This window comes from Paralichthys olivaceus, chromosome 20, assembly GCF_024713975.1.
Source record: "Paralichthys olivaceus isolate ysfri-2021 chromosome 20, ASM2471397v2, whole genome shotgun sequence".
Lineage (NCBI taxonomy): Eukaryota > Metazoa > Chordata > Actinopteri > Pleuronectiformes > Paralichthyidae > Paralichthys > Paralichthys olivaceus.
In genome coordinates, this window is record NC_091112.1 from 16582154 (window position 1) to 16596370 (window position 14217).

The following is a 14217-nucleotide window of genomic DNA, read 5'->3' on the forward strand; positions in this document are numbered from 1 at the left end:
TTATGAATTGTACAAATGTGGCTAAATTATTCAAAGATAAAGGGCAAATGGTTATTAATAATTAAAAAGACATAATAATGCTCCTCTCTTCGAAGGCTGTATATGAGCACTGGGTGCTGGACTTCTACCATGCTGGCAAACATAATTAAGGTAAGATGAAAATGTTTTGGGACAATTTGGGAAATGAAAGTCAAAGGATTCATGAGAATGAAAACAATATCAGCGCAGTGCCATAGAAGAGGTTGACTTCTGTATGGATTATTTACAACACTGTCCAGACATTGGGCGGTGAGTGAAATGCTTCTTTAAAAAGGTCACTTTGACAGTTCAGACCAATTCAGCTTCGTGTAAAAGCACATCTCAGCTCCCTGGGGACACATCGACAATCTGAGAAACTGAAGCATGGCCGTGAACACGGTAATAATCAGTGCGTTAGCGACAGCGCACCTAAAGATGGAGACTTGACAGTGAAGAGCATGGAAAAAGGTTTTGAAGGGTTGATAAATAAGTAAGGGCTGTTTATGGAGTGAAATAGGTCAACTCTGTGGCTAGTACCTGGTCAGAAGCGAATCCACAAACCTCTTACAGCGAACATACTCACATCTGTGGGACCACATTTACAATAATTCTAGGTAAATAAATGCTGGAGTACAATGAAACTAATCAGTGGTTTGGCACATTTGCGATGTAATAAATTGCAAGAACCAATCTAAGACTTTGCCTCCATTAGTGGAAAGTGAAAGTGCTGTGCTCATTGGCGTCGCCTCCTTTACAAATCAAATGTAGATTTAATCTCTTTTTTTAAATGCAATCAGTCTGTAACTGGGCCCTTAAGTGTACAAGCTGTGGCCCCCTCGTCTGGTGCAGGGATTAGCATCCATCTCATCAATGACATTTTCTGTGTGAGGAGTTGTGTAGGTCCTGGTCACTAACTGTTCTTAATCCACAACTTTACATTGGGACCCAATTCTGTTTCGTGTTCACATTGGATCTGAGGGGCTGTCTGAGAGTAACATGGGAGCTGGTAAAAAAAAACAACCATATTAGTGCACTCAGCTGAAGGGATTACAGCCCAGCCCATTTGGAGAGGGGAAATCATTAAAGCTGGTGTTTCACAGACCACATGAGAGGATTTTAATCTTCCTGCAGACACATCGTGATGTTGGGATAAACATGGCCCTTGTTTATGTCACAAAATATCATGAAAAAAATTGAAAAAGTCAAAATCTTTACGTTATTTGGTCATTTTAACACTCCACATCAAACTGCATATTGATACAGTCTATCGTGTGGATAGTTTGGACTCTATATGCTTGTACATTACATCACCGCCGCTTTAAGGGCAGCTGAAAATATTGTCATTCCTCCATTTTATATCTTTAAGGGCTTGTTATTGTACCACAAAAATAATAATCTGAAAAATGAATAGTTTTGGATTATGTTCAGGTTAAAACCAACAGAAAACAGAACTCAGAAAAAAGATGGGCCATCAGCTTCCTGTGGTTAATAAAGATTCTGAGGTGTCTTTCCATCAATTATTTATATTTTTACTGAAAACTGTTTAATAAATTAATTATCAACTCTTTAAATATGTGATTGAATGTAATGTTACCACAGAGTTAGTGACTACTAAGATGTACAAGCTAGATACTTTTTATTTTTATGATGAGCTTATAACTTCTGAAACGTTTTGAAATGGTTTCATGTTGGAGGGGGTTGTTCAGGGGGTCTCTGCTGACACTCAACATCAACCTCATTGTACAATATGTTTTTATTCGTATTAAACCAAAAGTGTTTTGTCCCATTATATTCATCTTTGTTTTAATTTTTCGTAAAACAAATGTCACAGTTGAGTCATGCATTCCCTGTTTGTTGTTTTTTGCCTCTTAGTGTAGTTAATACATTTTACGACACAGTAACCTAAATGTTGATGAGAAGTGTAGTGAACTAATGCAGCAGTGGGCTCAGCTTTCAACAACTTAATTAACCGAATAAATATGAAGTGCACAACATCATTCTAGGATGAGTCATATCTTCTTCAGTATTAGCTCATTTTTTTGTTTGGCAAAGTTAATATGAGTTGGAGGGAAAATGTATCTCATACAAAGGTCACGACAACCTTTCTATGACCTGCAATTGCTCGATAGATAACCACAGATTATCTGAAAGGCAGGGACATAATGGCAGTTTGAAACCATTGTACCTCTACTGTTCATGATATGTGTTTTACAAATGTATATTATAGATTCAGTTCTGTCTTACCTAAACAATTATGGTGTATTTTAGTACAACAAGTCACCAATCAACACAAATATGTTCTGTGAGTTTGCTGACTTGCCAGTTGTCAAGCCAGGTGATGAACTAAAGTCATGACTCCAGTAATGTGATTTCTGCAGAGATCAATCACTCACCCTCTTTGAAAGAGATCCACATTGTGAAACTTGTGCAACTCTACAGAAAACTCCAGTGTTCCCTGTACTTCAGACATCATATATTCCCACTCATCACCTGTGGAGAGACAAGAACACCAGTTAATAAGACATATCAGACAAACACACAGCAGGATTGACAGAGAGAGAAAAAAAAGAAGATACATTTCTAAAACTAGCTCACATTGTTACATCTTCTGTCTGCTGAGATTATGTGACTCATAAAGCCCGGCCGGCCGAACTGATGTATGAGATAGACATCTCACTCTGAAAATAGTTTTCATCATCACTGTTCAGATAAATGTCAGATAATGAATACCACCCTATGATGTGATTATTTCAGAGTTAAAGCACTGATGTGTGCAGCTGGAAAGAACTATCTTTGTAGCTGTCTTGAAGTAAAATCATTTTAGGAACTATTTAGAGTTCAGCATCCATTATTGTAAATGTCAGCCACAGTACATGGTTATTACTTGTATAATTGGGAGGAACACATCTATTTGAATTGTATAGTTCTATATTGCCCCCTTATTAAATGCAGAACACCTGCAAAATTGGCAATTACTTGTACATGTTACCTGCCTTGCTCATTTAAATTCAAATTTTATTACACAATTATGTGTAACCCAATGTTGTAATATGAAGGCTTAATGTATCCCAGAGGTTTCTCTGTGTTTCAGTGGAAGGTTGTAATGTACCGAGATTTTCCAAATGGAGTTTCTACCTTGAGCAAATGAATGTCTCCATCTCCTGTTTGGCCCAAACATGGGAAAATAATGCACAGAAAATATGCAGCTCCCATTAACAAGAGAGTGATGGAATATTTTTGACTTTTAGAGATCAACTTTACAATATAAAGCATTTAACAATGACTGAAATGAGAGTTATCTCCAGGGCCTGAGAGGTACTAGCTTATGTAAACAGAAGTCAGTTCATTAAAGGAGACATACATTCATAATTAATTCGGCTATTACTTGAAAATGTATCACTTTTTTCATCCTGTTAATTTCTGCAGCAACTATTTTAAGCCTCTGTCTGAAAGTTTCTCTCCTTTTACCGCCCACCTCTTGATAAAGCCCAGTCTGCTCTGATTGGCTAGCTCGCTAAATCTGTCCTGATTGGTGAACGGCTTCCAGGCCATGAAGGAAATGTCGGCCTCCATTCTTGCTTTACCCAGCTTTGTTAGGAGATACTTCAGACTAGCTTCATGATCTATATTATTCAAATGTGGGCTATTGTAATTTAGCACGACATCACAATCGTGCAGAGGTATTGACCAGAAAAACTGTCAAGGCAGGAGCTGTTTGTCTCTGAGGGGGAGGAACTGTTGTTACCATAAACCTGGTCTTTTTTACTTTGTGGATCTTTTACATTGGAAAAAACCTACAAAATGCACTGTGAGAAGAAAAAATGAAAAAGCATATTGTGTCTCCTTTAAGCAGAAAAATATGTGTGCCTGAACACCAGACCATCATCAGACCATTAAAAATAGATGTCTCTACAAGAAACTGTGATCCACACACCCCAGGAATTCTGAGCCTCAGGTGTGAAAACCCACAAGAAGACAGTTCTCCATTAAAAGCATTTGAACCTCAGTTTTTTTTCCCCAACACATCGAACAAGAATCATGTAACTTTATTTGAAATCCATAATTTCTTAATCATTACGAAAGAAATGGACTTCATACTCCAGAGTATTCATAAAGTTCCCACAGACCTGAAACGCGGTGAATCTGAGCTGTTGCCAAACACAAGCAGATGAAACGCTTGCGTCTCAAATAACCTCCTCATTTGATGCTTCCTGTAAGTGCTGTAAAAACTGGATGTGATCGCTAGCAAGCAGAATGTACACACAGTAAAAAAAACACTGTCAGACATCAAACAGTGAAGATCTATCTGATATTAAATAACACCAGATCTGAGACGTTTATTTATTATTTATTATGATCAGTTAAAATTCAAACCTTAGTAGAGTTAATTCCAATTTGCAGATATTCTGTGAATACAGCTTCTCTCATGACTTAAAATAAGTGACAGCATTTTACTTCATGAGCAGACTATTTGCTAAATTAAGCTAAATTAGTTCCTGTTGTTACCTGCTACAATGATGTATTATTCATTTTGTTAATGTTGCTGCCTAACACTTGTTAGCAGTGTGTTTGTCACCTCTGTATACTGCTAGCCCGCCTTTTGACAAAAACATCAATTGAACAACATTCTGTGTTTGAATTTTTAATATTCAAACACTTTAAAAGAACAATCCTTAAAAAGAAGTTGTGATTGATGGTTTATTGATATAGTGCTAAAGGACTGGGGCTAAGAATGCATGTTGCAAGCCAGCATCTTTATGAACTCTTGATTTTATTAAAAGTAACTGAAATAAAAAAAACGGTTACTGTTACAGAAGAACACCATACTTAAAAGCAATTTTTATATATATGGTAAATTAGCTATAAGATGAGTCACTGACAAACTTTTAATTACTTGTTCGCATTTTCAAGAAGTACAGTTGTCACTTTTATCATTTAAGGATGAGGACTAAACAACATCTTTCAATCAGGCTATCTTCTGATTGTTGGAACGACAGGAATGCGTCCTGTAAACTAATGTAGTTAGCTAATGATGAACACCTTGGCCTTGGAATGCTCAGTTAGCTAACCAGACTTACGAAAGCGTGTGGCTTACATAAGGGCATATAACAAACTATACCACGTAGCTTAATCAATCCTTATGGTGTACTATGTTTTTCGGGAAGGATGAAAAATACAGCCTGACAGGCGCGCTCATCATGATTGCTAAGCCGTCCAATTGTTCTATGAGTGACAAAGCAAGTATGGTGATTAAGTTTGTTTTTCCCAATACGATACCCACCAAATATTTTGGAATAAAGAATTAGTTCGAACTTTTTCGGTATGCATTTGCATGTTTTAGTTTTGATGGATCACTTTCTTTAATGTAAAAAATATGCTGATCGAGTCCATAGTCAGTTCTTATTTGTCACTTATGAGCAGAGAAATCTATTTCTGTGTCCTTTCCCAAGTGCAGGATTTCATTTGGGCAAATAAGGTGAGTCTGGTGTCGTCTCACTTGGCAGGGATGGTCTCCTCAACCTTACTTATGCTGATAAGATGCATTTTAAGAATCTTGCCAAGTGTACATAAAGGATGGCTGAGAAATCTTCAATAAATCCAGGACCTGAGTTTTTCAAACCCGGCAGTGTGGAGAAGGAGTAAAAGCCAGCAGTGCAGTAAAAGAATCCTGACAAGCACAGTAGCATTGTTGTGGTACATTAGACGGACGCTGCTGCAAAAGGCCTGAAGGGACAAGAAACAACACAGTGAATGTGTTTTTTCTTTTCTTGCTGACTCTGCCTGTCGTGTCACATTGACACTCGCTGGAATAACAGTGAAGCTGCGTGTGTATCGAGGTGACCAGTCATCGTAAAGCCATGAGCCAATTATAGGCCATTGGATGCAGAACTGTGAGACAGTGGAGAATATACAGCGTGTGATTTCATCAGCGCTGACTAAGCCAACCAAAGCTGCCTCATTGCTTCCCTAATTCCAGCGCTGAATGCTACATCCTGGTTATCTGTTTTACACCTGCTGTATCAGAGATTTATATGAAGGAGCTGCTCACTTCCCTCAGCAATGTGTAAGGTGGGCAGTAAGGAGGAGAGTGAACACTGTGTACTTGTTTAAGCCTAGGCTCACAGTGCAGGGACTTGGGATTTAAAAACCATCTGTACGTACAGTATATAGCTGGAGCACATGTACAGGACATGCACTGATTATCAGCCTCGGCCAAAATTCATCAATAAGTTAATCAAATCAGCGAGGCACACACCAAAGCACCCACGCAGACAGCTTCAAAGCCCTACAGCTGTCATTCATCCGGGCAGGATACAGTGTGTGCCCTTTGATGATGATGACAATGATGATCATGATGATGAAGATGAAACTGCTCTCCAGGAAATATATAACTGAAGCAATGGAGAATATCTTTGAAAGGGTAAAAGTCACACTGCCAGCAGATCCCACGAAAAGACCAAAACCAAAGACGTGTTTGTTTGTCTGGCTCTTAATATTTTCTGACACCAAAGCACGGCCTGTCTGTGGCAATCAGCCACATTTTTTTTTTCAAGGAGAAATGCTTAAGGCAACACAGACAATGTTTCATTGGTGAAGAGAAATCCTTCATTATTTCTGGAATTTTCACTGGAGAAAAACAAAAAATTGTCCAAGCTGAAAGCCTTATCTTAGCAGTATCTCATGAATAAAACCCTTTATATGGCTCTTTCCATTAGGCCGCAGTTTTACAAGTTCTTAACCAGGATCCAATTTATATGAATTTTGCGGTTAAGAATTTAAGTAATTTAAAAAGAAAATTCTCAAGATGTGTTTGCTGCTTTTGACACCTCACCTCACCCTATCCTTCTAAACCTGAAAAATAATCTGTGGTAGTTTCAGTTATCATTGAAACTCAAAAGGTGGGGCAGCCTGCTCGAATATTATCTGGTCTCCTACGCATATATAAGTAGCGGTATCTGTAAAATACAGAATTTAACTGCACAAGCTGTTGGCAAAGACAACAGGGTGAGCTACGCTTGTAATTGATTATCAATATTTTGTTCTACACTGGTATATGAGGCTCATGCCAGATTCTTCCTGAAGGGGGTCATTTGATAGGAGCCTGGCGAGTCAGCAAAGGTTATGTCTTGAATGGAGAGTCCCAAACAGCAAGTTGTGAGTGTTGACCTCATTATTTCCAAACATCTCAGTTTCTCTCTGTCTTTTTTTTTCAAACTAAAACTGGACAAGCAGCATTTTCAAACTTCTCAGTTTTAACGGTTCTCAAACTCCATAGTTAGGTGCACACCACGCATATCCATAGCAGATTGATGCTTTTTCAAATGAAAATGTAATAGTGTGGATGTAGACTCAGCTTCTACAGTTGTTGGCATGAAAGACTGCAAAGTAATCACGATAAATAATGTCACCTTCTTTTTGTTGCACAAATCGCAGATGAAATGCATGTACAGCCGTGCTCTGATGACTGTACAATGCTGCTCTCAAATATCTGCAAAACCCTTATTCAAGCTAATGCTTATAATTTGCTGTTTGTGCACTTTTCCAAACTGATTTTGTCCTCGTTGCAAGTCATTGAACACTAATCATTACAAAACAGCCATCTGCTGTCTGATTACTGTTTAATACACACCACACACACACTTAAACGTGCTGGCCCTCTTGGATGAGTAGAGTTTGCAGCTCCAATGATTCCTCCACCTTACGGAGAACCTGGCTCTGCCCCAAAGCTTCCCTCTCCTGACGGTGTCAGCTCAGCCGGGAACGCTGGCTGACACCTCCAGTCTCATTCTGGGGAGGATGAAGACGCAGCGGTTACAAGCATGGCTGTCGTTGTAGCAGAGTGTGTCTGCTACGTGTGGACGCTGCTGCACAGCTCAAAAATAAAAAGGGCCGGAAATTAATCTCAGACAATATTCCATTCAGTGACACCCGACTCCCTCTGCAGAACACAATAACAGACAAAGGACTCAAATATAGTGATAAGTGACGAAATATCAGCTCCTTCAAGCGAAATATCTTGATCTGTCAAATCAAAGTTAATAAAACCATACTTGACTATATCAGGGAGAGAAATTGGGAATGTGGAGGCAGAGTGCCCTTGACAGGAATCCACTGAGCCAGCCCAGGAATCATGTGACGGCATAATCTAGCATTAGCTAAAACCCTGCATGATGCTGTATCGGGCCCTTTGTTGTTAGAATTACAATGCCAAATCCCTACAAAGGCAAAAAAAGAGGGACTGAGCGGCCATGAGTTATGGAGTTAAGTGAGTCAGAGTATGACTTTAAGAGGATGTGACTGGCAACCGAAAGAGATTCTCTACTGATTAAAGGGCTGTTTTCTCTTTTTTGTTGTTAATAACTGTTGTTTTACCCAGCCGGTGAATCCAACTTGCAAAACCCCAGAAGTCTTCTGTGCTGTTTAAAGAGCTGCTCGAGTGGCATGCAATCAGCAGCCAAGATCACCACTATTTATATCTTCAACTCAGGATCAACATGAGGTTGTTTGTTTTGAAAAAAAAAAGTGCTGGTTAGTATGTATCAGAAAAGAAAGCGATGACGATGGATAAACAGCTGAGACGACACAGTCTGGTTGGGCTACTTTGACATGGTCTTGTGGTTTTCTGCTCTAATGAATTGTTTGCATCAGTCACGAGTGCCTGGATAGCCTCGTCACATGTAATCTATTTAGCCTCGCATCATCATTTTCTTCTATTTTTATCTTTCTCACAGGATTCCGTGACAAAACAACAATTCTGCGCTGTTTCGTTTTGCAGTGGGGGCTTTGCTACGTTATTTACAGTGCGTTGGACTAATATTTAAGACTCCAACACATGTGCAAAACTGTAACTGTGAAGCAGCTGTGACAAACATCCCGTAACTTCATCATACTGGGCTTCGGTCAGGTCATTCTGAGCCCGAGAGTGCTTGAACACCTTTATTTTGAAAAGCTTTGCTATACCTGATCAATGTGGAGTGTCCTTACAAAAGGACACAAGCCCCATGTTGGCCACACTACACAATGGGTCAAAGAGCCAGACGCTGCAGCAGCAGCAGCAGCAGGACATGGTGCACAAACCAGACTTTCCCCTCAAATCCATCCCCAGTCATCCTGACAGCTCGGATCATCACTCAGCATCTCTCCCTGTCTCTCTGCTGTGATATACAGCAACGAGCCATCCTCTCATGAACCCTCTCGTGCCCCCCCCCATGCACGCACGCAGACAACAGCCCCCCCACCGACACTGTACCGCAGGCGGACGGTGTCCAGACCGAACGCAGCCTCACCTTAGCAGTGATGAAGAGTGAGATCCGCAGAGGACTCCGGCTCCAGCCTCCACTCACGGTGTCGCTGTGTGGATGTAATGTTTATATCACCGCTTCTGCTGCTGCTGCTGCTGCTGTTGCCATGGTTATTCATCCAGACCCTGTATGTTCTGCAGTCCCCCCTCTCTCTCTCTCTCTTTCTCTCTCTCTCTCTGTTCTCTCTCTCTCTCTCTCTCTCTCTGTTCTCTCTCTCTCTCCCGGCGGGGATTTAAATTTGGGAAAGTGCAGCAGCGTCTGTGGCGGCATCAGAACGGGGGCTCATCCTCCGGATCCGCACACAAGAGCTGCATTAGAGACAGTGGATAAATCAAGGGGAATATTAATAGTCAGCGCCCAGTCAGTGTGTGTGTGTGTGTGCGCGCGCTGACGTCAGACCCTGCCCCCTAAAAGCTGAAGTGAACCGTGCAGAGGGAACATTTCATTGCAAAGAAACAAAGGGGAAATGTGATGCACACAAAGCAATAATGCGATAATAAAACACGCGGCTGTCACGTGACCCGGGAGACCACGAGTAAACCACCACCACCACCATCATCATGCATTCACCAGAGGTTCAGGGAGCAACGCTATGAGAGGTGAACCCCTAAATAACAAGCACTTTTTAAATCACATTCAATCCCACTACACATGTTTCATACGTGAACAAACAAATCTCTGAGGGATCCGTCTGCAAAGATTTATGCTCTGGATTCAGTTATAACTCACTACATTGTCATAAAATGCTGGCATAACAATTATTTCTCGTGATGAATTACTATTTCAATGAACTTCAGAGCTGGAATGGTTCTAATTAATCATTTATACATCCAAGAGAAGCAGAGAAACGCAGTTTATCAACCTCAGCATATAAGTCAAAGGTGAACAAAAGTAGCCTCTGGTTCAAGCTATGTCTGCAAATAATACGGCTGGTGTGAGAGACTAAAGCTCTTATAGATCAGAAAATGATTTCCCATCATGAAGAAGTCACAAGAAAGTCTGAAAATGATGCAAATTAAAAGTTTTTCAATGTGTCTTGAAAGTGAATATTTAGATCAGCCTGCTGCTAGAAGACAAGGCTAAGAAGAAGAGGGAAATTGAAAAAATAAAGTTGCTGACCACAAAAAGCAGAACAATGTCTGGAAAGATGCTGAAACACTACAGGGCGGAACAGAGGAACAGCAGAGTATCTACATCTACAGTTTAGTGATGACGGGTAATAGCTTTTATGCTACATAGTTGTTTCCCTCTTGCTGGCATGAAGTGATTGATAAGTGCAGATGTAATGAAAATCCTTTTTCAATCCTATTTTAAATGATCTGCTTTTTCTTTTTTTTTGCTTGTGTTGAATACATTTAAGTTTTTCTAGTTTTCGTTTGCTGTTAAAACGACAAATGTATATCTCTGTGTATATCTGTATATGTGTTTTTTCTGCAGAGAATAGTAAGAACAGGGAGCCAAGCATCTTACTTTTGCCCCTGGACCATCCAACAGGCAAATTCAGCCATGGGTCAGATATGTAACATAATGTGGGGTCATATATGTAGAAAAGATACTGACATGTACTTTTAGTCACAAGTGGGATTTTTTTCTTTTCTTTTCTTCTCTTGAGAAATTTAAATGTAAGTCTGAATGAGTGTGTATAGAATGGCAAGAGAATGACTGTCCTGAGAATGCGACAACTGTTTTCAGACATGAACTCCAGAGGATGTCCACAGAATGGGGACCTGCCTTTCTCTGGAGTTTGCAAACAGCGCAGCGGGAGATCCTCCCCTCAGTCATGTTCCCAACACAGAAATCTCCAGAGTGTTCAGGTGAGGGGTGGTGGAGATCACATGTTTTTGTTGCACACCAGCGCTGACTCTTATCAACAAAAGCTCTTTTGACATCTTCGTCACTGTGTCTTACATGTCAGGCTCCTTCATCCTGAGAAGTTCTTTTGATTTTCATTTTTGCGTCTGTCGCATATTAAAAAACTCATTAACACTCTATCGCTGATGGTAAAACCTGCGGAAGGTCTCCTGCTGTGTTCCCTTGTGAGCTCCTTCAAACATTCTGCAGACTTTGTAGGGGGCAGGCTGGAGAGAGTCCACAAAAAGTCTGGAGACTCTCAGTCAGACATTTGCGTTCACGCATACAGCCCCTCTGGAGAATGTCCAGAGGTTCTTAGGAGTTTAGTGCATGTCTGCAAGCAGGTTTAAAGAGCCATGAATAATAGATATAATATTTATAGAGGGCACGTGATAAATAAGGCTTAAATAGGAAAAACCCTAGCATATATTTTTGTCGCAGCATTTTAAAAGTCTAAGTGTTATAACTGTACAGTACTCTTATGTAAATTGTATTACTAAAGAAACTGTATACAGCAAAGTAACAATGGACCACTAACCAGCACCGTCTCCTGTGTTTCTGGCAGTCAGGTGCTGCAATTCAAATGCCATCTGTCCTGGATAAACAACTCCTCTCTGTCTAATCACTTGTCAGATAAGGGAGAGGGGGAGGGATTATGTAACAAATAAATGAAAATGCCCGCTGTCTATGGTAACTGTGTGTTTAACAGTTATCAGCAGGAGGAAATTAGTTTCCTCCACCAGGTCGTTCTGTGCTTTTGTGTCTCTCACTGACCGAGCGAGCCCACAATGAGCGCTTTCCTCCCGTTCCCAGCTTCACCCTCCGCTTAAAAATCCCAAAGTCAGTTGCTGCTTTCTCTCATGGCGTTTTGCCATAAGCTGCGAGCACTCTTGATTAAGAGAGAAGCACTATTGATTTTTTTTTTTTTTCTTTTTCAGACGGCTGCCAGAGCCATATAGTCTGAAAAAACAAAAAACCTTTCAGAGGTTACGCAGCAAGGACACCAATTCCAATATGAAGCTCAGAGGATGATTTCTAGTCTGTGAAAGTAAAAGTAATTTGATCTGGCGTATGTATCTTGTGATGTAATTTACACAGTGGATGATCACACAAAAACTCAGCTCATATCGTCAATGAAAACCATTGTGTGCAGACAGATGAGAAACACAAAAAATAAATCTTGGTAAATAAACACAGATGATTCAATACAGGGCAAACCAAGGTAATGAATGAGTATAATGAGTATGAAATTGATGTGAATGAACACCTGTAGGATATTTTGGAGCGTGCGCTCCATTTTTATCCACCTGTTTTTATGCACATGTTCAATTTGGGCATAAAAAAGGCAGATTGGAAATATAAAATGGAGCTTTGCGCTTGGTTAGGGTGACAACGAGAATTGTCATGTGACTCAAATATCCACTGAAAACTCCACTCCATTAAAGAGAAGAAAAAGTGGGGCAGATGGAAATATACCTGGGGTTTTATTGTGGGAAACCACCAGCAGGGCTGAAGCAGGGAACTGATTAGCGTCTATATTGAACATTCAGAATCAGCTCTGAAACAAATAACTAAACCGTCAACTCCATCAATTCCCAAATGGAAAGTAATAATGCTGGAAATGTGAGACAAGCCACCATACTGATTTTTCACCCCAACAGATAATTCTGTTCAGTTAAACTAACATCATTTCTTTTTGATAACCAATTGCAAATGAGGAAGTGATTCTATGAATATTGTTGCCATGACGGAGATCTACAACCGCAACACCTGTAAATGTTTGTGTCGGGCCAATGGACTGAAATAAAAAGTAATGAAATACTGAAAATGATCTGGCGGGACGGATATTATTGCCGCCAGTTGCCGACCACTGTTGTAGAAGCTGATAAAATAATCAGTAACAGAGATTTCTGGAATTAGAGCCTACGTATTATTTTCATCGGACCACAAACATTTATTTATAACCTATATAAGCCAATCATTGTGAAAGTCACTTCCACTCCATCTAAATTTCCGAGTAATCGCAGTTTGTTATTGTAGCTCTGCGACCACAACACTGTTGATTTTACGTTCCCACAGCAGTATCAAGCTGTACTCTCACCAGAGGGCCTTGGCCTGTGTGACTGCAGGTCACGAGTGTGCGAGTCATGGGGTGCTCCACATGGACAAATAACCGCAAACTGTTTTCTCTGTCCCTCTGCCTGCACTGTCTGCAGTGTCTGCGCCATCATTGAGGGCATGCAAGCTTTTAATTATCAAGGCCGGACACATGATCCCTCCACCAGATCTCGGAGGAGGCCCAGTCATTAGATCGTGTTTCTTTCAGCTCACTCAGACGACCATAGAAGCACATCTACAAGAGCAATTCATGTAATATGAAACAGAAAAACATACTATATCCTTGACCTTTCTATTATTGGTTATAGTGAATTGTGGAGTTTCAGCTGGCCTGTGAGTTTATTGATCTCTGATATCATGTAACAGGTAGAGCAACTGCCAGGATCGATAAACCAGTAATCCAAGACTTACACACAGGAAAACAGTGTTTTGAATAAATATATAAAAGATAAACTCCATGTCATTGCTGTGGCATGCAGCCTTGTAAAAAAAAATAAGTCCAAACTGTCATTATTCTCCTGGACAGCAGTGGTTATCACTATTTCACATTAAAAGCAGCTTTCCTTTAAAGCAGGTGTCGCAGAACTCTGCAGAACATTCATGTGTCTCAAACACAAATGAGCCCTTGCATTAGAGAGATTTGTACCCACAACAAAGTTGTTCCTGTCGTTTCAAAAACCAGCAGGGAACCAGAGGATCGTACATCTAAGACGTGTCAAAATGTCTGAACAGGCAAAACAAACTCAAGATTATTGAAGAATCTCGCAGAGTAAATGCTGATATTGGTTAACACAAGAGATCATCGGCACAGTCTGAAGTGCAGTAGCAAAAAAAGATAATCACACATCAGACACCACAGAAATCAATTACATAACATGCAGGATGCATAAACAACTTGTTTGCCTGAGGCCCTTCAGGTAATAACAAG

The 14217-nt window shown here is 40.2% G+C and overlaps 1 protein-coding gene across 2 annotated transcripts in view; it reads right to left on the reverse strand.

Annotated features, from left to right (window-relative positions):
- fam135b (family with sequence similarity 135 member B) overlaps nt 1-14217 on the reverse strand; it is a 62048-nt gene that overhangs the window by 34851 nt on the left and 12980 nt on the right. Inside the window, exons 1-2 of one of the 2 annotated variants that reach the window (XM_020090922.2) lie at nt 9306-9655; nt 2412-2508 (exon numbers count right to left, since the gene is read on the reverse strand). In XM_020090922.2, coding sequence (XP_019946481.2) covers nt 2412-2491 — 80 coding nt within the window. In that variant the 5' untranslated portion in view covers nt 2492-2508; nt 9306-9655. Of the gene's footprint in view, nt 1-2411; nt 2509-9305; nt 9656-14217 lie in introns of those variants that run through there. The other variant, XM_020090920.2, reaches the window with a different exon arrangement.